This window comes from Nicotiana tabacum, chromosome 7, assembly GCF_000715075.1.
Source record: "Nicotiana tabacum cultivar K326 chromosome 7, ASM71507v2, whole genome shotgun sequence".
In the NCBI taxonomy this organism is placed as follows: domain Eukaryota; kingdom Viridiplantae; phylum Streptophyta; class Magnoliopsida; order Solanales; family Solanaceae; genus Nicotiana; species Nicotiana tabacum.
In genome coordinates this window covers 119,390,391-119,416,651 of record NC_134086.1, presented here as the reverse complement: position 1 = coordinate 119,416,651, position 26,261 = coordinate 119,390,391, and the positions used below count along the sequence as shown (strand labels likewise).

Sequence of the window (26,261 nt, the reverse complement as noted above, 5' to 3'; positions counted from 1 at the left end):
AACATTCATGTTTTACCCACGACCCTAGAACAATGGGTCTTAGCTGCTCATACTAGGGTTCATCATAAACAAGTTCAATTTCATCACAAACAGCAAAAACAAAAGAAGAAAAGAAGACTTTGATGATCAAAACTCCTCCTTGCCTCTTGCCTATCTATATCCTCCACTAAACTATAAAAAAATCCCCCCCTTAACCTTGGGCGAGCTTGACTTTATATAGGTTAAGTGGGTTTCCCTCCAGATTTCCAATTTTACCCCCAAGCAACGTTTCTCCGGATCGGACACGCGCGAACTACTGCGCTAAGTATGGAGTTCGCGCGTTACTTCGCGCGTTTCTCTTGGATTCCAGGCAGAAAAGCTCGCGAACTATTGCGCGAAGTTTGGAGTTAGCGCATTACTTAGCGCGCTTCTGAAGCTCGATTCCGTCCATTTTTCCGTCTCGTCCTTCCGCACACTCGACTCCTAGGGGTTGTTCTTGCTCATAAATCATTCCAATATCCTCTTGAAAGCATTATTTAGGCTCCTCATCCTGCAATGTATACATATCACAATTAGAGCCTATTTTTCATCAATTGACCATAATATGACATCAGAATATAATCAAGCGGAAGCATAAACAATAGCTAAATCACCTAGATTTCGCCTATTATCAGGACACAGTGCGTGATAGAGTTTTGAGGATGCATGATCGTATTTGTGTGCCTACTGTGGATGGACTCCGAGAGCTGATTTTAGAGGAGGCTCATAGTTCCCGGTACTTTATTCATCCGAGCGCCGCTAAGATGTATCAAGACTTGCGGCAACATTATTAGTGAGGAAGGATGAAGAAGGATATTGTTTCATATGTGGCTCGGTGTTTGAATTGTCAGAGACCCGAGGTAGTCCTGCAGGCATCTGTAGGCCTTGGAGTCTCCTTCTATCTTTCCATTCTGTTTCTTTTATGTATTTCAGAGACAACTTTGTATTTATCTTTCAGACTACTGTTTGTAGTATTCATAGATAGTCCGTGACATTGTGACACCAGTTATGGGTAGAGTTATATTTTGGATTTCCGTATTAGTATTTGGTGATATTATCAGATTTCGTCTTCCGCATCTATTTTATTATTTGGGTTATTCCGCTGTTGATCGCTTGTTAAATTGAATTGTTAAAAAGGTTAAGGAAAAAGATTAATGAATTATAATACTCGGCTTGCCTAGCTTTTCTATTAGTGGTAATAAGAAATTGGTTAATAAGTATGGAGAATTTTGAAGTGGTACATAAATGTGAATTATTTGAATTGATAAAATGTTATTCCCATTCCTTACAGACTAGTAAAATGGTTCCGCCAACAAGTAACAATGACACCCCTCCCTTTTGCTCATACTACTCCCATTTCAATTAAGCATATATATATGTAAACTATTGAATGATTTGAAGCAGTATAATAATACCTTCTCTTTTCTAAATTCATACTTTGCTACTCTTGTAATAATACTGACCATTTCCATTAAGTCTAGGGAAAGTAATTAAGATTTAGTCTCTGTAGTTGTTGAAGAAGCGTTCACGATTTTGGTTTATTATAAACTAATCATATCGTGGAAGACTTGGTAATTACGAAGCTTAATATAATTCATTATTTATTTTGGGGGGTTTTATTGGACTTAAATGCCTATAATTAAAGTACTTATTATTTCATGATTTTCAAAATTTATATGGTGTTCTCTGTTATTCTACTTGGGGTTTTCTAATTTCTTGGTTTCTAATTATTGTTCTTTTTATACAGTTTTCATTAATGAAAAAATTTGCAAGGACCCAAAACTTGTCACGGCTGATGACTTCGATTTTCAGACCAGGCCTAAACAAACCTGGAAATACATCAAATCAAATTGGATCAGCTGTATAACTGCTGTAAACGTCAACAATTTAACTGGACTTAATACTCTAGGAATTTCTTTAGCTCGTATTGATTTTGCACGACGTGGTCTTAATCAAACCCATACACATCCTAGAGGAACTCATGAGGTTTTTGTTGTCCTTAAGGGAAGAACAAGCTCTTCAGCAAGATTTACACCGGAGATGTTTTCGTTTTTCCTCGGGGTCTTATCCATTTTCAACTTAATGTAGGTAAGACTAATTAATGCCATTTGCATTGGCTGGTCTAAGTATCCAAAATTCACGAGTTATCACTATTGTAAAATGCAGTATTGGGTCAGATCGATTCACCAATTAACAATTATGTCCTCGCCAAAGCATTCTAAGTTGACGAAACAGTTGTTGATTAACATCAAGCACAATTTTGGTGGGACAACAACTAAATTAAAGAGAGTAAATCAACTAGCCATGTTTTCTTGAAACTTACTATTTGATGATATTCTTAATTATGTATATGTTATGATCAAGATATATTATACACAATAAGATTGAATAAAATTGAAGATCAAGATATAGTATACGCGAATATATTAATAGGGCATGAGTCTTTTAATAAGGAGCGGACACATGTCCCTCCGTTAAAAATAAAGGACAAATTTATTTCATAGTATAACAGTAGAGTTTGAAATGGCCAAATAATATAACAAAGGATGAGTTTAAACAATTTTCGATAGTAGATGGATATATTTGACAATTTTTGATAGTAGATGGATATTTTTGACCCTTTTCCGTTTCTAATATGATATTTTGTACTTCTTTTGTTAGTTAAATTTAGTAATATGTAAAGCTATAGTGAGGAGGTCTCCAAAATTATTCAAAAATAAAAATTTACGGAGGGTGTACAGTGACTAAGATAGCGACCACTTTAGTCGCGCACCAAGTTGCCCAATTATATGCCACTGTTTTTAGTAAAGACTACGTCAAACCTATTTGTGACACATTTATTTACTTTTTGTGTCCAAAATCTTTATCACATAGGGTAATTTATTTTATTATTAGCTTTTGTAGCGATTAATCTCGCCACAAAGGGAAGCAAATATGACACAAACTAATTTAAGTTAGGTCGTCATAGTCTTATAGTTTGTTTGGTCAAGCTTCTAAAATCTGCTTATTTTAAGAAGTGCTTTTTTTAAAAGTGCTTTTAAAAAAGTACTTTTGGTGGCTAATTAATTTGAGAAGAACATTTGAGCAACAATAGTGTTTGACCAAGCTTTTAAAAAGTGCTTCTAAGTTTATTTTTTCTCAAAAGTGCTTTTTAAAAAAGTACTTATGAGGAGAAGCTATTTTTTTCTACTTCTTAGAAGCTGCTTTTGCTTCTACTCAAACATACTTTTTCCTTCAAAAAGGATGGCCAAACAGGCTTAACTTTGGCGACAAAAAGGGTCGCCACAACAGTGGCCACTGAAAACTCCTGTCGCGCATGTTTCTTAGAATGTGATGTTTTCGTTGTACAAGAGCTAGTACTTGGTAGGGGTGTGCATTCGATTTATCGATTCAATTTTGACCCTTATCGATAATTACTTATCGATTATCGATTTGTACATATGCTTATCGTTATTGTTTCAATAAGGTTTCGATTTTTTCGATTTCGATTTACCGATTTTTGGGGCTTATCGATTCAGTTATCGATTACACCAATAAGAAAATTTGCGGGATTCCTCGGAAAGTATATCGCTATAAACACGCCTAACTAATATGGACAAAAAGATGCTAAAATAAGACGAACACCGTTTATAACATAAAAATTGTGTCAATAAGCACATGCAACGAAACTAAAGTAAGGGATCAAATGTACGCCACCAACACTCCAACGGTATAAAAAAATATATCATCACGGCTAATTCCGTTTTCCATTAATTTGAACTTCATTCCCTTGAGCTTTAAATATGATCATTCCTTAAATTTGGTATCCCTTGTTGAAAGTCCTAACCTTTAAACCTGGAAGAAATTAAGAAAAATATTAAGAACTTTGTAATACATCACATTCCTTTACAAGTATATTATTTAAAATGGAGAACTTACATAGCAGCTAACAAACATCATCGGTGGAAGCTTCTTTGCCAAAATTAGTAAAATTTATGCCTACCTTCCTTTTTCTACAGAATTTCCTCCCACTAAATTTCTATTTTCCAGGAAAAGGAAAGTAATATTGAAGTACACCAAATTCTTAATTTTCTCAATCTTGCAGACTATAGCACCAAGATGCCAAGGATCGACTAGAAATAACATATACTAATAAATATATACATATATCCATGTTCCATACCATCCATGAGCATGAGGCATAATTCTGCAGCTTCAGTTGCCTCATCCTCGATTTCCTCTTCCACCTGAGCTTGAATGGAGCGTCTTCTCATCTTGAGTCCTTTGACACTGTCTACATTATCATGTTTGGGCTCATGACTACCCTCCTCACCATCCTCGCATTCCTCTGCGTCAAGAAGATTTTCCAAGTCACCAGCAAATGAGTCCAGGTCACTGTTCACTTCAGAGTCACTCTCATTTTCTTCACCATCAACAGCACTAAGATTTTGGACATAGCTTGTCGGTCCCAGATCTCCTGACATTTTTCTCTGGTTTGCTGCTGCAACTGCAAAAAGGACATGCGCTGGCCATGTGCATATTTGCTTATCGTTGTCGGATCAACTTTGACACCTGATGCAGCTTGCTCGCTGGAGAGCTTGCGAATCATAGCAATTCGGTGCCACCTTGTTAGTTTAGCAATCTGCTCCTCTGAAACATTAAACTTGAGAAGAACCTAAATACAAGAAAATACACCATTATGTAAAATGAGAAACACATACTTGTGAATTGATAGGAAAAACCCATTCGGCTACTGATCCATAAAAGTGGCGCTCAAGAATGGGTAGACGAAATAATAGGGTTACGGACTTAGGGTAAAGGAAAGAGTATTATAGAATAAGGGTATATTTATCTTTTTAGTATATCTTATCGATTTATCGATACACCGATAATCGAATAGGACAAAATCGAAATCAAAATCGATAACTCGATAAGGAAAATTTCGAAATTGAAATCGATAAACCAATAACAAATAATCGTTTCGATTTATCGATAAACCGATTCGAATGTGCACCCCTACTACTTGGTTTGGTATACATTTGTATTTTGAAAGCAGTCAACATATGTTGACAATTAAGTCAACAACTGTCATATTAATTTTTTACGTGGCGGCTGGCTTGATTAATTCCTTTTTTCTTACTTTCTTTCTTTGAATGAAAAAACACAACAAAAATAAAGGACTTAAATAACACTTGCTTACTGATGAGTGTCTTTTTCTAAATTTTATAGCAAATAATTGAATGCTAATCTATTGTATTCAGAAACACCTCATCTTTTTAATCACAAGCATGCCAAATAATAGTGTAGAGCAAAATAAACCGGTGTATGGGTCAGAAAACATAACCATAACAAATGATAAACATAACTTTTACTAAAACAAACCGTAAAAAATTCCTCCTTTAGTAAGTCCAATACAAAGATCAAGGAAAACCAGTCCAAAGGACTAGATCTTGAATTTTATTTATGATTTCTTAAATTCCAAAAACAAGCATAAAATAATAACATCATAGTATTATTTGGCTTGTAATAAAATTTAGTTGTTGTCCCACCAGAATTGTGATTGGAGATAATCGATCACTTTCTTATCAACTTGGAATGCTTTGGCGAGGACGTCGTCATTAATTGGTGGATCCGAGCCAAAAACTGCATTAGCAATAGTGATAACTCCTGGATTTTGACTACTAAGTCCAGCAAATGCGACAGCCTTATTTTTTCCAATATTAAATTGAAAATGAATGAGACCTATTGGGAAAACAAACACATCTCCAGGTTTTAGAATCTTTGTAAAGAGTTTGTTCTTCATATTTGGTCCGGGATTTGAAAGGACAAAACCGACATAGAGAGTGCCCTCGAGTACAGCAAGAACCTCAGTTGCTCTAGGATGAGTATGAGGTGGGTTGAGACCATATGGTGCATAATCAATACGAACTAACGAAATGCCCAGAGTGTTGAGTCCAGGCAAGTTGCCGACGTTCACAGCAGTTACAGCTGATCCGACTTGATTTGAAGTATTTCCAGGTATGTTTAGGCCTGATTTGAAGAAGTCATCAGCATTGACAACCTTCGGATCCTTGCATATTTTTCCATTCACGAAAACTGCGTAAAAATCATAATTAGTAAGTGAAAATAACAACAAATACAAGTGAAAAACAAACAATCAAATTCTGCAAATTTACCAGCAGCCATAGAGTCGTTAACAGCAACACAAAAATCTTGCAAAGGACTAGGATCAGATGCATGGCTTATTGAAGAGACAATAGCCAAAATGGCAATGGTTAAGACAAAGGACTTGAGAGCCATTGCAAATTAGAAACAACTCTGTATATATTGAAACAATTTGTTTATCTGTGAGAAATATGATTAGAGAGGTGCCCCTATTTATAGTTAAAAATTTGTTTGAATCAGTCTTCAAACTTTCCCTAAACAAAGTGTGCATTACCAAGTCATCAATGGTGAATTTTTAAACATTTGTGTCGTGATGTTCTGTAAACAACCATAACGACTAAGGGTGTGCTTGGTATAATGAAAATTGTTTTCCAAGAAAATATTTTCTTGGAAAACAAGTAGTAATCTTATTCATTTTTCGGTGTTTAATACGCAAATTAAGAAAAATGGCTTCTCAAGAGTACTATTCATAAATAATTTTGATATAATAAACATGAAGCAATAAACTTTCAAACCAACAACCTTCCGAACCCACAAATTTCATAAACTTTCGAATCGCTAAACTTTCGAAACAGTGGAATTTCAAACCCGTAAATTTTATAATTTCTAAACCCGTAAATTTCAAACACATAAACCTCCGAACTCATAACTTTGGAACTTGTAAATTTTGAGCATTTAAACCGATAAATAAAAAACTAAAACGGAAAAATATATTTAAAAAATATTTTTTTCGCGCGCGGGGGTGGGGGAACAGGGGCAGAAAAATGAAAAAACAAAAATTTGAAATTACAAAAAAAAAGTAAGAAATTTTTTTTTTGGAGGGTGGGTGGTACAGAAAACGAAAAAACAGAAATTTGAAATTGCAAAAAAAAAGGTAAAAAAATAAATTTTTTTGAGGGAGGGGAGTGGGGTGTGGCGGTGGGGTTGAGGGGTAGTAGGGTGGGTGGTAATGGAAAAACTGTAATTTGAAAAAAAAAGCCTTTTTTGGAGAGAGGGGTTGGGGGCGGGTTGGTGAGGGTGGGTTGGATTGAGAAGGAGTTTTGAAAAATATTTTCCTTTTTCTTGATAAGAAAAATATTTTCCTCCGATTGGAGGAAAATGAGTTCCTAAGAAAAAGCCAACCAAATATGGAAAAATTAAAAAACATTTCCTTCGTCCCAAACACACCCTAAATTTTAAATTTTCTTAGAATGTGCAAACAGTAAGCAACTACTATCAAAGGCTTAATCATATTTTTTGATGACTTAATTCAAAGTTAAATCCTCTAGACCAGTTTGGGATTAATGGTCATGTCAATAATGGAAAAAAGAAGAAGAAGAAAACAATAATAGGAAGAGCAGTTGAGATATGATAGAAACTTTCTAACTATGGAAATAATAAGAATTGAATCGTCACAATATGTAGACGTTATAAATAATATATAAGCAGCCAAGAGAAGATTGGGATATCTGAACTTACTATCTCTAACTCCTAATTAACATTCAGATCTAATGTTCATTTTGGTATGTTTGAAATTTATCAAATCAATAACTTGATCGACAATCGAATTCTTAAAATAAACTTTATTAAATTGATGGTACGAAAATTTATGTAGAAATATTACTCTTTCATCGCACTTGTTTTCATCTGTACTTATTTTATTTTCTTTCTTACTATGTCAATGCTTCAATCAAGAGCCTATTGAAAAATATACATGCATTCGGTGTTTATGCTAAACCACAACAATTTAACTATGATTTCAGTAACATAATAAAGTGAGAATATTGTGATATTGGAATTTTTTTGAATAAATCAATTGAAAAAAATGAAGGGGTAAATCTTAGCTAAGTATAATAATTTCTAGAACGGAGGGTATATAAGATGAATACAGTGGATAATATTTCTTGATCTTGTGAAGATGAATGATCGAACATTAACGATACCAATCGTTTATGCAGACAAGTGTTACAGTCAGTGTTCTTAGCTGGAAAAGCAGAAAAAAGAGAGAGCCCCCTTACAAGGTTGTTTTTTCGCTATATATAAGGGACAAACCCCTTCTAAACCCTAAAAGACAAATCGTAGAGAATGTTCGAAAGAATATTCCTAATGCCCCCCTATTGGACCTACATTATTGTAAAAGTCGTGCAGTCTGTGATCGTTTGTTTGTCGTCCTCCACATGACGTCGAGCTACGAGGATCTCATTGTTTGTCGTATTCATCAACGGCCGTGGTCGTCTTTGGACCCATACAATTAGTCTCTCTGCTTGTCAAGGTTGCAAGTGCGTCCTTGATAAGCGGACACCACTCGCTCTTGGAGAAAATTGGTCTTACGAAGCTTTACGACTTGACCAATAATGGGAGGTCAGCATGCTCAACAAGACACCGGATAGATCTTATCGGGAAACGACGTCATCTCCACGTGCGTCATCATTATACGTGTTTTCGAGACAGGGGTTGAGGGCTTGTCATTTCGATTTCGGTGCCACTCTGCAGCATTCCGCTTTGATTCTGGCGCCACCCAATCCTATAAATAGGTGGAGGGTTTGTTTTTTCAAAAACTCTTGACCATTTCATTTCTGGTTATCCTTTCTCATCCCTCCCGCGTTTGTTCCAACAACTTTTTGTTTCCTCTTCTCACATTCTTCGTTCACAACCTTCTCTGCTATTTTAACACTTTTTCCATCGAAGAGATGCCTAGAACACATCGATCTCGTGAGTGGGTTTCTGAAGCCGCCCCATTGTCTGTGGCGCTCCCCTCTGGCGGTGAAGACATGACCTCTTGCACTTGTTCTCACCCAACTTTCATAGGGGCACTATGGTGCATTTGAGGCACCGTGGGACAAAAGGGCTGGTGGTTGGGACCGACGACCGAGCAAGTCACAAGTTTTGGCATAAGTACTTCTTTGTCAAGACCGAACACATTATATCTGATCCTGCTAGGTTCCCGGAGCGGTGGAACGAGAATCGTAAGTGTCGCCACTTGTTTTACTCTTTCTTTTCCTCTTCATTCATTATAGGGTTTATTTGCTTTTCGTTTGCAGCTATGGGGTGTCCACCCCGCCCTATTGCAGGTATAAGGGATTGGGTAGCCCGTCTGTTGCCCCATGCAGCGGAGACCCAAGATTGGCCCGCCTTCGTGAAACGTTATGGGCCGAGAGTTTCATCTGGTAAATGTCTTCCCCTATATCACTTCGTTAGTTATATACCGTTGTCTATTGATACGACTCTTCGTGATGACAGGTCAAAGAGCTTCTAGGCGGAGGGCCTCAGTCCCTGCATTCCTACAGCAGTGCATTCCGACAGGTTGTCGCTGCTGTAGGAATGCAGTTTACTTTGAATGAATCCGTTCGAGGGGGTCGTACTCAGTCGATACAAATGGAAGGTCCCTCTCGGGATATGGTCGTGAGGGAAGATGCCTCTTCCGTACTGACCCCTCACCTCTTGGACGAATCCTCTAACGGGGACGAGTCGTTACTGAGGAAACGGGGCAGAGTGGAGCTTGGGAAGGATATGGTCGTGGACACCGATAGAAATAGGGTGGGTGCGTCGCAGATGGCACCTGTGCCCACATTTATGGCCGATGCCATCTTGGCGGGTAGGTCTCTCCAAACGGAAGGGGTTTACCCAGGAGGCGGCTCCGTGCGCTCCGCTGAGGGTGGTGAGTCATCTAACGTTAGAGTGGGCCTGCGTGTCGAGGGCGAAGGCTCGGGTTCATATGTAGACTCGGAGGATGTTCGTGAGTGTTTAGAACGCCATACTCATGTGGAGGTCAGAGTGGAGGGTTTTGATCGGCATATAGTTATCCCAGGGGACTACAACTTGTTGTCGAACTGTAATCAAGTGGTGTCTGCTTTAGCCCCTTTATGTGCTGCCCCCGAGAGCGAGTTACTTAGAGCGATGAGCGACATGGAGTTGTCTCGGAACGTCGGGGGCATGGCCTTGCGGGTAGATGTCTTTCTTTTCCTTTTCGTCGTTGGGTTTGCGTTGTTATTGTCGTCTTATCTTTTTATTTTAACTTCTTTCTTGTTGTGCCAGACCCTTATTATGGAGACCGAGAGCGAGCGTCGGGAAAAAAAGAAGACGGCCATCTACGGGAAGATGTCTTACAAATATCAAGAATATAGCACTAAGCATCGTGTGATGACCGACATCTATAATCAGGACCCGGATTTCCTACTATTCTGCAAGGGGCTTAAAAAGAGGGAGGATCAATTAGCGCGCAAGGTCGAGGAGCTGAGGGAGCGATACGAGGACCTTATGAAGGCCGTCGCCCGCAATAGTGAACTTAAGACATCCCTTAAGGAGAAGGAAGATGAGCACGAGTTAAGTAGAGGGGTGATGGCCGAGAATACCGACTTGCAAGCAAAGATGGCCAGTTTGACTATCGAATTGGGTACGAAGGCGGTAGAGATTGATGGGCTTAAGGGTGAGTTGAGTGTCAGTGCCGATAAGCTGGCGACTGCTATTTTGTAAGCGGCGATGTTGGAATATACCCTCTGAGTCTGTAGGTTGGAGCTGACCAAGGAGAAGGAGGCATCCGCGCTTAGGGTAGCGGGGCTTGAGGGACGTGTTAAGGAGTTGGAGGTAGAGTTATCCGCGTTGACCGGACAAGTGGTGTTGTTAAGAACGGGGGACGCACGTCGACACTCGCAACCTTCTACGTATTGTTCCTCGGCCGATCCCATTGTGCCCCGTCATTTATATAAGTTGTGGGTTTACGCCGACGGGAGGGAATCTAAAGTTGAACTTCAGGATATGCGTGCCAAAGTTCGGGCAGCTCGCGAGGCATGCAGATATGACCCGCTTACGCCTGACGGAGATGATATCAACTCTGATGATGCGAACCATCTTGTCTCTGACTCTTGGTACGAAGATGTGTATGGTACTATGGACGATGTGTAATTTTTTGGTTTGTACTTAATTTTTCTTCAGGATTTTTGTAAGGGCGTCTTTGAGCCCATTGTAAAGATATGTGCTGGTAATATTTTGTTGTAATGAAAAAATTATTTTGTTGATTCTGTGGCAATATTTGTTATATTTTGTCGATTTGGGTGATGTCGGACCCTTTCCTTTGGCGACGACCTTAGCCTTTGGGATGTTACCTTTGAGCCAATATCGAGGTAATATCCCGTCGTAGTTCGAGTGAAGTCAAACTTGTATCTTTGTTGATGGCCTTGGCCATTGGGGTGTTACCTTTGAGCTGGCGTCGAAGTAGTATCCTGTCATAGTTCGAGTGAAGTCGAACTCATATTTTTGTCGATGGCCTTGGCCATTGGAATGTTACTTTCGAGCTAGCGTTGCAGTAGTATCCCGTCATAGTTCTAATGAGGTCGAACTCATGTTTTCATCGATGGCCTTGGCCATTGGGATGTTACTTTCGAGTTGGCATTGGAGTAATATCCCGTCTTAGTTCAAATGAGGTTGAACTCATATTTTCGTCGATGGCCTTGGCCATTGGGATGTTACTTTCGAGCTGAAGTCGAAGTAGTATCCTATCATAGTTCGAGTGAAGTCGAACTCATATTTTTGTTGATGGCCTTGGCCATTGGGATGTTACTTTCGAGCTGACGTCGAAGTAGTATCCCGTCGTAGTTTGAATAAGGTCAAACTTATATTTTCGTCGATGGCCTTAGCCATTGGGATGTTACTTTTGGCTGACGTCGAAGTAGTATCCCGTCGTAGTTCGAATGAGGTCGAACTCATATTTTTGTCAATGGCCTTGGTCATTGGGATGTTACTTTCGAGCTGACATCGAAGTAGTATCCCGTCGTAGTTTAAATGAGCTTGAACTCATATTTTTGTCGATGGCCTTGGCCATTGGGATTTTCATTCATACATTGGAGATTTGATTATATTCCTGTAGGAAGTACATGTTGACTTTGTACATACAATGGAGATTTGGCTATCTATACCTAGTCCCTTCATTACTCGACTTGGAGATCATGTCAACGAGCGGGGTAATGAACAATACTTCGGACCTCGAGACGTCCTCCTTGTCGCCTCATTAAAAACCTCACCGAGAAACCCCGATTGGGACAAAAACCGAATGAGGTTAAAAGATTACGACTTAGGTGGCGTCTTTTTTCAGAAGTGGAAGTATTTGAGATGGGCGACATTCTAATTGTTTTGGAGTAGTTTTCCTTCCATTGTCTCTAAGTGGAATGCTCATTTGTTTGCGGCCGCCGTGATTTTGTATGGCCCGTCCCAGTTTGTTCCTAGTTTTCCCTCATTAGGGTCTTTCGCTGCTTGTGTTTTAGCTTTGAGGATGTAGTCACCGACCTTGAGCGGTCGTATTTTGGCCTTCTTGTTATAGTACCTTTCTGCTTGTTGCTTTTGGGCTACCATTCTTACGTGGGCCATATCTCTTCATTCTTCGACTTCATCCAGATCTTGTAGCCTACTTTCGTTGTTACTTGGTCCGTTTTCGTTGGAGTATCTCAGGCTAGGTTCTCCAACTTCGACGGGTATAACCACGTCAGTCCCGTAGACTAGTGAATATGGCATCTCGCCTGTGCTAGTTTTTGGTGTGGTGCGGTATGCCCATAGTACTACTGGCAGCAGTTCAGGCCATAGCCCCTTGGCATCCTCGAGCTCCTTTTTCAATATATTCAATATCATTTTATTGGAGGATTCGGTTTGGCCGTTGCCGGCGGGATGGTATGGTGTGGAGAGTATTCGCTTGATGTGCCATTTTTCAAAAAACTCGGTCGTTTTCTTTCCGACGAACTAAGGTTTGTTGTCACAGCTGATTTCTTTGGGAATCCCGAAGCGACATATTATATTTTTCCACATGAACGCGACAATTTCTTGCTTACTTATTTGAGTGTATGCACCTGCTTCCACCCATTAAGAAAAATAATCAGTTAAAACCAAAAGGAAGCGTACCTTACCCTATCCTAGTGGGAGGGGTCCGACAATATCCATCCCCCACTTTATGAATGGCCATGGGCGAAGTAATGGAATGCAGGAGTTCTCCTGCTTGGTGTATCATAGGGGCGTATTTTTGACACTGTTCACACTTCCTGACATAATTTGCGGCTTTTTTTTCATGGTAGGCTAGTAGTATCCAGCATGGATGAGGCATCTAACGAGGTCATGGTTTCCCGTATGGGAACCGCAGTGCCCATCGTGTACTTCTTCTAGTACTCGCCTTGTTTGATTTGTCCCAAGACACTTGGCCAGAGGGCCACCAAACGTTCTTTTGTAAGGATCATAGTTTATGAGGCTGTATCTGGCCACCTGTATTCGAAGCTTTTTGGCTTCTTTCTTATCTTGTGGGAGCGTTCCATCCTGCAAATATGTTACGATACGGTTGCGCCAGTCCCAAGTTAGGTTTATAGAATGTACCTCGACCTGGTCTATTAAGGAATGGAGAAGAGTGACCATGTTTTCCTTGTTGATATTTCTGGTAGCTGCTGCTAGCTTGGCGAGACCGTCCGTTTCAATATTCTGCGCCCTGGGTATCTGGTTGAGGCGACATTCGTCAAATTTTGCCAGCAGTTTGTAAATTTATGACTGGTACTTTTGTAGTGTCTGTTCTTTGATTTGGAAAGTCCTAGTGTCTTGGTTCACCACAGGTTGAGAGTCGCAATGGAGGACGAGTCATCGAGCGCCATATTTGAGGGCTAATTTCAATCCTGTAATCACAGCTTCATACTCGGCCTCGTTGTTATTCATCTTAGGGCATTGTATGGACTGGAGAATTACTTCGCCCATAGGGACCTCGAGGACGAGTCCCAGTCCTGATCCCGATGTATCTAATGCATCCGTCGGTGTAGAGGACCCAAAGGTTGGAATGTGCGGAAGCGCAGAGCGCCTCCTGCTCTATTTCAGGCAATACTTCCGCAGTGAAATTGGCGACGAAATCAGCAAGCACCTGCGACTTTATAGCAGTTCGCGGTTGGTATGTTATATCGTGCTCGCTTAATTTTATGGCCAATTTGGCCAACCTACCCGATAGTTCGGGTTTGTATAGGATGCCCCTGAGGGGGAAGGTTGTCACCACCTTTATGGGGTGACATTGAAAATATGGTCCAAGCTTTCGTGAAGCTACGACTAATGGCAGAGCTAGTTTCTCAAGGTGGAGGTACCTTGTTTAGGTATCAATTAAGGTTTTGCTGATATAATAAATTGAAGATTGCGTACCTTTGTTTTTGTGGACCAAAACTGCACTTACCGCGACTTTAGAGACTGCTAGGTACACTAGGAGGCGTTCGCCCGGGTCTGCCTTGACGAGTAGTGGCAGCAAGGACAGGCACGCTTTCAGTTTTCTCAAGGCGTCAACGCATTCTGAATTCCACTGTAGCCCGTGGTCCTTCCTTAGTACATTGAAAAATTTATGGCATCTGTCTAATGATCGTGAGATGAACCTCGATAGGGCGGCTATTCATCTTGTCAATTTCTGTACCTGCTTCTTGCTAGTTAATATCTCTGGTATTCCTTCAATGGCCTTGATCTGATCCGGGTTGACCTCGATACCCCTTTGCGACACCAAAAAACCAAGGAACTTTCCTGAGGTTAAGCCAAAGGCGCATTTTTGCGGGATTCAGTTTCATTCCTTGTCGCCTTAATATTTCGAAGGCTTCCTTCAGATGACCAATGTGATTATCCTTCCTTTTCGACTTCACTAGCATGTTGTCGATGTAGACCTCCATGGTCTTTCCAAGTTATTCTTTGAACATCTTGGTGACTAACCTTTGATACTTCGCCCCTGCGTTCTTGAATCCGAAGGACATGACTCTGTAGCAGTACGTTCCTTGGTGAGTGATGAAAGTGGTCTTTTATTGGTCTTCTTCTGCCATTAGAATTTGGTTGTATCTAAAATAAGCGTCTATGAAGCTTAATAGTTCGTGTCTCGCAGTTGCATCGATGAGCTGGTCGATATGTGGTAACGGAAAGGAATCTTTTGGGCATTCTTTGTTCAGGTTGATGAAGTTGACACACATCCGCCACTCCCCGTTCTTCTTTTTTACCATGAACACATTAGCGACCCACTGAGGATACTTTGATTCGCAGACAGAACCATTAGCGAGCAACTTATCAACTTCTTCGCTGACTGCCTCGTTGATTGCAGCATTGAGCTTTCTCCTCATTTGATGTACTGGGGGGGTAAAGAGGGTCGAGATTCAGCCTGTGTGTGGCGATGTCCCTTGGGATTCCTGGCATATCTGAATGGGAAAAGGCCAACAAATCGACATTGTTAGTTGAGAACTTATGGAACTTACTTGGTTTTGAGAGGTTGTGTTCGATATAAGCTTTTTTCGTGTTATCGATGTTGTCCAATTGAACAGGGTCGAGGTCTTCTACGGTTGCCTTGTAGGCTTCTACGACATCCGGGTCTTTAATGGCCTCTATTTGTATGTCGGGTTTGGTTCCCGATATGACTGATTTCTATGCTTCCGCACTTGCCCCCTTTAGCTGTTGGGTGTGTGTAATCTTGGGCGATTCGGTAGCACTCTTGGGTGGTGCGTTGCTCGCCTCAGATGCTGAATATTCCCTATGGGGTAGGAAATTTGATTACTTTATAGAAACTTCATGGGACGGCTCGCATGGCGTGTATCCATGGACACACTATAATAGCGTTGTAGGTTGTTTCCTGGTTCATGACGTGAAACGTCGTTTCCAGAGTGAATCCTCCTGCCAGAACGGGTAACACTATCTCTCCAGAGGTTCGTTCCACAGCATTATTAAAACCTGTTAGTGTTATGCAGCGTGGTACTATCTTATCCTCGAGTCTCATTTGTATGAGGACTCGTGGATGAATAATACACGTGCCGCTTCCATCATTCACCATTATTCTTTTTTACATCGGTATCTACGATACATAAAGTTATAACTAAAGCATCATAGTGAGGGAAAGAGAAACTGTTGGTATCTGACTTATCGAAGATGATACTATCTTCGAGGTCATCGTACCGTTCGTAAGCGACTGTTCGCTTGAGTTTGTGTGTGGTGGTGAATTTCACATGGTTGATTACCATATCATCACCGCTGCCAAAGATCATTTGTATGGTACGAGCTGGTGAAGGTGGTTTTGGGGGTCATTGAGGTTGATCGCGTCCACGAGCAAAGTTAACCCATCCTCGATCGCTCAACCGTTCTTTTAGGTATCCCTGATTTAGCATTCTTACCACTTCCTGTCGCAGACCTATGTAGTCTTCGGTCTTTTTTCCTCTTTCCTGGTGGAATTTATACAGAACGTTCGATCTCCGGGTACTCAGATCTGACTTCATCTTTTGCGGCCACTACATCTTTGTGCCGAGCTTTTCTAGTGCATACACTATTTCTGAAGGAGAAACACAAAATTTATGAGCAGATAACAGTGGAGGCATACCTCTTTCGTTTCGATGTGGCTCGGTGTGTCGAGGCGTAACATCTGCATGTCGTGGAGGAGGTGGGATGGATGTCCGGATGTATGGCTGATGCCTTTCTCAATTGAAACGGGATAGTTGGTCCCTTCGACCATCATTGCGGCGATCTCTCCTTGTTTCGGTCTAGACCGATGTTAGCCGTTGGATCAGACCATTTAGGTCATCCTCGTATGCCCTTACTTCGGCACAATAGGCATTATGAATTTCTTCCCACGTGGTGGGAGGGTACTTCATGAGTCTACTTAGCAACTTTTTGATTGTTTTTGACCCGTTTCTATTTAACCCATTTTGGAAGGCTGTTATCGCCATCCCCTATGATACGTTTGGTAGTATAATTCTTACCTTGTTGAATCGGGCTAGGAAATCCCGAAGTCCTTTGCCTGTCGTCTGCCTGATGGCGAAAATGTCATTTACCCTAGCCTCTACCTTTTTCGCTCCCGCGTGAGCAGTGACGAATTTATCTGCCATTTCTTCGAATGTTGATATTGATCACACTGGTACCATGTCAACTCTCCCCCTGTCAGAGTTTCGCCAAACTTTTTCAGCAACACCGATGGCACTTGTTCTTTCGACAGATCGTTGCCTTTTACTGCACTGACGTAGTGGATTATGTGATCTTCCGGGTCCGTGGTGCCATAATATATTTTCAAGTATGGAGGCATTTTGAAGGTTTTCGAAATATAGTGGGGAGCCGCCCCTTCGCTGTATGGTTGTTCGACGAATCGGCCTACATCACATTTTGGTAGCAACTTCGGAGCGCCCGGTATTTTATCGACCCTTTCCTGATGCTCCTTCATCTGGTCGCAGAGCGTTTTGTTCTCATTTTCTATCTCTTGCATTTTCTTTAAGATGGCCGCAAGTGCATAGTTACCTGCATCAATGACAGTATGAGTGTTACCTGTGCGTAGAGTTTCTGGCTCACCGGCGATAGTTACGGTTTCTCCATGTATTGTGCCCCCGGTATCCCTTTGAACGGGTTTGTCGAGTATGCTGCTCAAGGTGTTTGTCAACCACTCTTCTAATAGCCTTTTCACAGCCGGTGGTGCTTCTCCTACTGCGGATGTTGAGGTTTCCCTCTCGCACGAGACAGTAACACTTTCGTGCGGGGGAGGAGAGGTTGAGGCATCTCCCTCAGGTGTAACGCTTGGTGTTGCATTTTCATTGTCTTCCCTGCCAGTTTCGTTGAAGGAATCCAGAAGGTTGTTCTTGACACCTACTATTGCCTTTAATCTTGCTTCCCCCTTTCCTGCCATTGTTGGTCTTTTCGAGGCTAAGAAGAGGTGATTATCCCTTTAAAGGATCTAGACGAAACTAAAATTTCAGCTATAGAAAACCCCACAGACGTCGCCAAATTGTTTGACTCAAAAGATATTGGAACCTTTTTGAATAAATCAATTAAAGAAAATGAAGGGGTAAATCTTAGCTAAGTAGAACAAAGGGTATATAAGATGAACACAGTGGATAATATTTCTTGATCTTGTGAAGATGAATGATCGAACATTAACGATACCAATCGTTTATGTAGACAAGTGTTACAGTCAGTGTTCTTAGTTGGAAAAACAGAAAAGAGAGAGAGCCCCCTTACAAGGTTGGTTTTCCGCTATATATAAGGGACAAACCCCTTCTAAGCCTTAAAAGATAAATCGTAGGGAATATTCGAAAGAATATTCCTAATGCCCCCTATTGGACCTACACTACTGTGAAAGTCGTGCAGTCTCTGATCGCTTGTCTGTTGTCCTCCACAGGACGTCGAGCTACGAGGATCTCGTCGTTTGTCGTATTCATCAACGGCCGTGGTCGTTCAAATTTGAACCCATACAAATATATATTTGGAAGATAAATGTGCAAACACATGTCATACATTTGTCGTTTTGATGTAAACACCGGGGTGTAAATAAAGTTTTACCACAAGTTACTTTTTTCCCCTTTCCAACCGCAAGGTTGATTCACTGAAGGTGATACAGACCACCTTATCTTGTCTGTTGTGACTCTATAACGTAATGTTGTTCTGAACAAAAGCCTTTCAGGCCGCGGTTTGCAAATCCGCTTTCATGCAACTTTTATTAAAACTAATGATAATTAGTGAAGAGTTAAATTTCTTTTCAATTTTTTTTGGAGAAAAAATGCTTACTATATTTTCTAAAGTGGCGATTTCGGAGAATTGGTACTATAAGTACTAATTCCTACTATAAGCTAAAACTTGACTTCCATATCATTTTATGTAATAGTAACGTAGAATTACAAATTTGCTCAATACATAGAGGAATCTATTACGTTGTGGCACAATAATAGAGTAACATAGGCTGGTTATTGTTTTTAGAGAATTCTAAATTGATTATACTTGCATATTATATTAGTAGTAATTAATAAGAAATTGGAAAAGTATGGGGAAGTTTGAATTGGTAAATAAATGTGAATTATTTGAATTGGTAAATCTCTTCCTCACAGTCACGGACTAGTATGGCTCCGCCAACAAGCATCAATCCTTCCTTTAACTTACTGTCTCTAACTCCTAATCTTGTCATTTCAAAGTTTTACTTTGTTACTCTTCTAATTTCCATTGGCCCTGGGGATTAGCTGGCTGGAACTCTAGGGGAAGTAAGATTTATTAGTCTCTGTAGTTGTTGAAGAAGCGTTACCGATTTTGGTTTATTATAAACTAATCATATCGTGGAAGACTTGGTAATTAAGAATCTTAATTCATTGTTTATTTGGAGGAGTTTTGAGGACTAATTCAAGAAATTTCATCTATAAATAGCTAACATTCCCATACAAAGTCTGTCACCTTCTAGCTTCCTCGACAGAGTTTACTGTTTGCTTTTCTTAACCGGTATACATGAATTATATACTAATTATTCATGGTTATATACATATTACACATCAATTTCTAAATGGTTCGAGGACGAACGCTTGTTTAAGTGGGGGAGAATGTAATAATCCTAAATATTTTATACACTTATTAATTAGGAGATTGGAGAACTAATTTAATTTGTAAATATTGGGATCAAATATTAAGTTGTGGAAGGAAATTTATTCTGATAACTTAAAAATCATTAACATGAAAATCTCCAGTTTAACTTTTGAAAAATCATTACGAATTCGCGAATAATAGTCAATTAATTACGTAAAATATGATCAGATATAATTAATGGGTAGATGTTAGTTTACAACCTAATCGTCATTTATGAAACTGTAATATGCTTATTATCTAATTCGTAACTAGAAACAGAAAGCTAATAATTAATGCCGACCCTCTTGTGCGTAAAATTGTAAAAAATTTACTAGAATAATGAAATCTCGGAATACATAGGTTACAGGTACAAAAGTGGCAAGATGACAGAAACTAACCATTTTTTTGTTCTTTGTTATATCATTGTTTTCCGAAACACTTAGGAGATTTTATAAGCCGTGGCGGAAGTAATATTTTCACCAAGGAAATTCAAAAAATAAAATAAGTAAACACGTGAATGTATAGGGAAAAATATGATATGACCTATAGTCATTTAAAGGAAGGACACGTGAAACCCAAGACGGAGATGGTCCACACAGCTATTCCATTTGTCACCGGAAGAGAATATTCATAAAAATGTATTAACTGCTTTGTGTCCGATAGTATTAAATAGAGAATATTCTGTAGCATTAAGAACGACAACCCGTTATAAGGAATTTGACATTTATTTTTACCGTTATACCTTTATCAATGGCCCTCATAATTGGCATTAAAGGATGGCACGATCCTAGGACCTCCTTCCCTAGACACAACTATAAATATAGAGCTCAGCTATTATTGTAAAGGACACGATTTTTCTGGCTAATTGATACTATCTTGGTTTTGATCTCATCATTGATGTGCCCGGAAACCTTGTTCCCGGATCCGCCAATTCTGCTATTTCATCTACATTTTAAGGCTAAGTATTATATATTTCAGTTATTTCATTATTTTCAGAATCAAATTAGTTCACTTATCTAGAAACCACGTATAAATTCAACTGTACCATTTTACGGGTAAACAGTTTGGCGCCCACCGTTGGGCCAAGACAACCGTGCAATTAAATTGATCCTTTCCTTTTTTACTAACGTACTTTGATTGTTTTGTCTTAGAAAAAATCACTGAAAATGACAGATAACAGTGTTAACAACACATACAATCCTGAAATTTGAGGGGATCAACCTCATTTCAAGGATTCAATCAGTGACACCCACAACGAGGGGAATGACGCCACGCCGGTGCATGACAGGCAATATCCTCGACATGCTCGGGAGATAACTCCTGATGATGCTAATGAAGAGTATGTCGTTGATGCGGTAAGGGTCTTGCAAGAGCAGCAGGCGATTATTCTAGGCCATCTCACGTGGCAGGATAAGGTTATGACGGATTAGAAGCAGGCGCTGTCGGGGGCTTCGAATGATGCGAACATGCAAGATCCAATTCCTCGCGGGGTCCCTGCAGGGGTGAAGTTGGCTCCGAAGGAGCTGGGGGGAGCGGATCTGGTCTCAATAACGAGAACAATCTTTTCAAAAATGAACTTTTATGGTTTATGAGGGAGGTAAACTCATGCATGGACTAAATCCCGGGCACGCCACCAATACTGAAAGGCCTCGTCTCGAAGAAGTATATTCAATTGCCGTATAAGCCGAGCGCAGCGCCGGAGTTAATCCTGAAGCAGTTTAAAATGCCCGAAATGCCAAAATAAGATGGAGCTTCAGATACTCAGGAGCATATTACCACCTACACAATAGCGGTAAAAGAAAATGATCTAGCTCCTCACGAAATTGAATATGTGTTATTAAAGAAATTTGGAGAAGCTCTTACAAGGGGAGCTTTGATGGGGTATTCATTGTTACTCAAGCATTCCATAGACTCCTTTGAGATGCTCGCAGATTCTTTCATTAAGGCTCATGTCGAGGCTAGAAAGGTACAGGCCCGAAAGGCCGACATATTCAGAATTGCGCAAAGAGAGTCCGAGTTATTAAGGGAGTTCGTTACCCAATTCCAAAAGGAAAGAATGTTGCTCCCGGTTGTTCCGGATGAATGGGCAGCTGAAGCATTCACCAAAAGATTGAATCCGAGAAGTTCAGACGCTTACCGAAAATTGAATAAAATCCTGCTTGAATTTCAAGCAACAACTTGGGTGGATGTCCACAACTGCTACGAGTAAAAAAATAAGGATCGAAGATGATCAGGTTGGTTTTCCATTATCAACCAAAGGACGGGAGAATAACGGAGAAAAGTTAAAGGATGATTACCACACAGATAGACGAACTCCGAGGGGCCGATTTCTACCCTATGAGCACACTGAAGGCCGTAGTAAAAGCCTCTAGACAACAGACAAGTTTACCGTTAACAAAAGGACCAATCGCGGTCAGAACAACGGATCGCTGCAGAAGAAAGAAACATCAGGGTCACGGGATCTTTCTTACCCAGGTTATCGAGATACAACTTCAACGTCAATATAGTGGAATTGGTGTCAGCCATGAGAAACATCAAAGAGGCACGGTTCCCGAGACCAATAAGATCTGATCCCGGATAGAGGGATCCCAACTTATGGTATGAATACAAAGGGACAAACGGCCACCGGATAGGGGACTGCCGACACCTTCGGGAAGAAGTGGAAATGTTATTGAAGAATGATCACCTCAGAGAGTTCTTAAGCGACCGAGCTAAGAACAATTATAGTTGGAACAGAGACAACGCAGAATCCTCGAAAGCAGGAGAAGAACCCCTATGCCAAATGATCAATATGATCTTCGGAGGGAATGGTATTAATATGGTCACCTTTTCGGCAGCAAAGAAGAAGAAAGTATCAATAACTCATAGTAAAAGGCTCCGAGAAGACGATATCACCTTTACGGAGGAAGCTGCAGACGGATTGTTGCTTTCACACAATGATGTACTAGTAATTTCTTTAAATGTATTAGATTTTAAGATTAAACGTGTTCTAGTGGATCCAGGAAGTTCAGCTAATATCATACAATGGAGAGTACTGGAGCAAACCAAACTTACCGAAAGTATTATTCCTGCAACAAAGCTCCTCGCTGGATTCAACCTTAAGAGCGTGACAACCCGGGGAGAAATTTTGCTACTCACAAATACTGAAGGAGTAATGAAAACAACTCTTTTCAAAGTTGTACACTGAGACATGGGGTAGAGTATTATCCTAGGAAGGCCATGGTTACACGAAACGAAAGCTGTGCCTTCAACGTATCACCAATTGTGGAAATTTCCAACACCCGAGGGAACCGGCAACAAGGGAGATGAATGCAATCTCAGTCTCCAGTAGCAAAGGAAAGGAGCGTGTGGCATAACAATTATAGGAATCGACACCTGCCCCCAAATCAGATAAAGTTAGCCCGGAGGCAGAGGAATCGGAACAGTATCAGGTACCAATGTATTTCCATGTTCCAGAAGAGACGGACACAACGAAGTCCACGTCGGAAGAACTAGAACAAGTTGCGTTGTTCGAAGAATTCCTAGAAAGGAAATTCCATTTGGGAACAGGACTACACCTAAAGCCCAATCGTGCACATGTTAAGCTTGGATCCCAACATACCTCTGATAAGATAAAATAAGCGCTCTATTGCTGAAGGAAGGAATAAATTCTTCAAAAAAGAGGCAACACTCTTACTCAATATTGGTTCAATCCGAGAGGTAAGATACCCGGACTGGCTAGCTAATATAGTAGTAGTTCTAAAGAAAAACAATAAGTTTCGCATGTGTGTAGACTATAAGGATCTTAATAAGGCGTGCCCGAAAGACTCGTTCCCATTACCAAATATCGATCAAATGATTGATGACACGACTGGGCATTAGTTTCCTCAATCCTTATTTTCGGTACAATCAAATCAAGATGAATCAAGAAGATCAGGAAAAGACTTCGTTTGTAACGAATTTCGATATATATTATTACAATGTGATGCTTTCAGGTTAGAAACGCCGGAGTCATTTATCAACGACTCGTGAATAAGATGTTCGAGAAACAAATAGGAAAGACTATGGAAGTATATATAGATGATATGCTCGCTAAATCTTTGAATTCAGGTGACCACCTTAAGCATTTGCAAGAAACATTCGACATCCTGAGGGAGCATAACATGAAATTTAACCCCAAGAAATGCGCGTTCGGGGTCAGGTCTGGTAAGTTCCTGGGATTCCTGGTCTCACAAAGGGGAATTGAGGTAAATCCCGACAAAATCAAGGCCATAGAGGATATACTGGACCAATTGTCAAATGTAAAAGAATTCTAGAGGCTCACAAGGAGATTAGCAGCATTGAGCAGATTCATTTCCGATCGTCGGAAAATTGTCATCGCTTCTTCGCACTACTAAAAAAGAAGAATAATTTCGAATGGACATTGGAATGTCAGCAAGCCTTGAAGGACTTGAAGAATTACTTGTCAAGCCCTCCGTTGCTCTCAAAACCAAAAGAAGGTGAAACATTGCTAGTCTACCTTGTGGTTTCAGAAGTTGCAATAAGTGCAGTTTTAGTCCGAGAGGACGAAAGTACGCAATCTCCCATTTATTATGTTAGCAAAATTTTAACGAGAGTAGAAACTCGCTACCCACATTTAGAAAACTGGCCTTAGCTCTCGTAATTGCCGCTCGAAAGCTAAGGCCCTACTTCCAGTGTCATCCGATAGCTGTGGTGATTACTTTCCCTTTGCAAAATTTCCTTCATAAACCCGAGCTCTCGGGTAGGTTGGCAAAATGGGACGTCGAAATGAGCGAGTTCGACATAGAATATAAACCGAGGATTGCATTTAAGTTGCAAGTCTTGGCAGACTTCGTGGCCGATTTCAGTCCGGGACTTTTGCCCCTGGCAACTAAGGAGGAAGTAATGGTATGGAATCGACATCGGGGGTTTGGATAGATGGAGCTTCCAATATAAAAGGGTCCGGGCTCGGGATAGTCTTAATCACACCACCGGGGAAACCCTAAGGCAAGCCATCAAAACGATCCCTTTAACTAACAATGAAGCAGAGTACAAAGCTTTAATTGTAGGGATCGAACTAGCTCGGGAACTTGACTCCGAGTTCATTGAAATCAAATGTGATTCGCAGTTGGTGATAATCAGGTCTACGAGATCTTTGACACCAAATAGGAACGTATGCAACAATACGTAGTAAAGGTTCAGGCTCTGTTGGCACAATTTCGGGACTGGTCAATTACTCATATCTTGAGGGAGGAAAACACGGAAGTAGATGCATTAGAAAACGTGGGCTCGTTGACAGAAATTAAGGGATCAGAATCTGGGACGATAGTGCAACTGATAAATTCAGTCCTGAATATAGATGTTTACTATGAGGTGAATTTAGCTAGTTTGGTTTGGGACTGGAGAAATGAAATATCGACTATCTTGAGCACGGGAAGTTGCCCGAAGACCCTATAGTATCACGAGCGTTAAGCACAAAAGTTGCATGTTATAGCTTCAGGAAAGGCCAATTGTATATAAAATCCTTCCAAGGCCCGTTGGCCCAGTGTTTAGAAGCGTCAGAAGCCAATTATGTCATGAGAGATGTCTATGAAGGGATATGCCGTAGCCACTTGGGAGCAGATTCTTTGGTGCTGAAATTAGTTCGGGCAGGATATTACTGGCCCCGCATGGAACAAGATGCCAAAGACTTTGTACGAAAATGTGATATGTGCCAACGCTACGTACTACTAGTACATCAACCGGTAGAACCCTTACATTCAGTTCTATCCCTGTGGCTATTCATGAAATAGGGGATGGACATAGTCGGACCGCTACCGCCAGATCCTTCAAAGGTAAGATTTCTTTTAGTTTTGATTGACTATTTTTCTAAATGGGTGGAAACAGGTCCTTATAAGAAGACGGAGAACGCGATGTGGTCGACTTCCTGTGGGAAAATTTTATTTGCAGGTTCAGAATACCAAAGTAGATAGCATGGGACAATGGGCCACAGTTTATCAATGCAAAAATTACAAACTTTCTTGAAGATTTGAAGATAAAGATGATCACCTCTTCACCTTATAATCCAAGCGCAAACGTTCAAGCAGAGTCAACAATCGAAGTGATTATCCAAACCTCAAGAAAAGGTTAGAAGCGGCAAAAGGCAATTGGCCTGAAGAATTGCCCGAAGTTCTATGGCCTACCGGACAGTGGTCAAATCGAGCACATGAGAGACTCATTTCTCCCTTATATACAGTGCAAAAGCTTTAATCCCGGTGGAAGTGGGGGAACCCACAGTGAGATATTTCAGGGTAGATGAATAATCAAATAACGAAGCAATGTTAATCAACTTGGAGCTGCTCGAAGACGCAGGGACTTGGTGCGTGTAAGAATGGCAGCTCAAAAGCAGAAAATGGAGCGATATTATAATTAGAGAGCCAATTTCCATTATTTCAAAATAGGAGATTCGGTTTTGAGGAAAGTAACTCAGAATACCCAGGAACTCAACGGAGAAAGCTGGGCCCGATGTAGGAAGGTCCCTAGTGGATTCCAGCTGTCACCGAGAAAGGTTCATACGATTTGGAAAACCAAAGTGGAGACAAGGTTCCCATCAATCGGAAGGTGGCATACCTCAAAAGATATTATTGCTGATGAACATTATCCGAGCGGAAAGTATGTGTTGCACTCTTTTTCCCTTCGTTTAGTTTTTGTCCCAATTGGGTTTTTCTGGCAAGGTTTTTAATGAGGCAGTGATAGAAAGAATACTACGAAGACATCAGTAATAAGACCTTCGAAAGCACGGCAAACAAGCATGTTTCCACTTGAGGATGGTTAGATAATCT

The 26,261-nt window shown here is 40.5% G+C and overlaps 1 protein-coding gene across 1 annotated transcript; it reads right to left on the bottom strand.

Moving 5' to 3' along the window:
- Positions 1-5,417: 5,417 nt before the first annotated feature.
- LOC107820589 (putative germin-like protein 2-1) lies at positions 5,418-6,354 on the bottom strand. Its single transcript, XM_016646902.2, has 2 exons — positions 6,174-6,354; positions 5,418-6,093 (listed from the first exon to the last, which is right to left on the bottom strand). The coding sequence occupies exons 1-2, from the start codon at positions 6,295-6,297 to the stop codon at positions 5,531-5,533; spliced, it is 687 nt and encodes a 228-aa protein (XP_016502388.1). The 5' UTR covers positions 6,298-6,354; the 3' UTR covers positions 5,418-5,530.
- Positions 6,355-26,261: the final 19,907 nt, after the last annotated feature.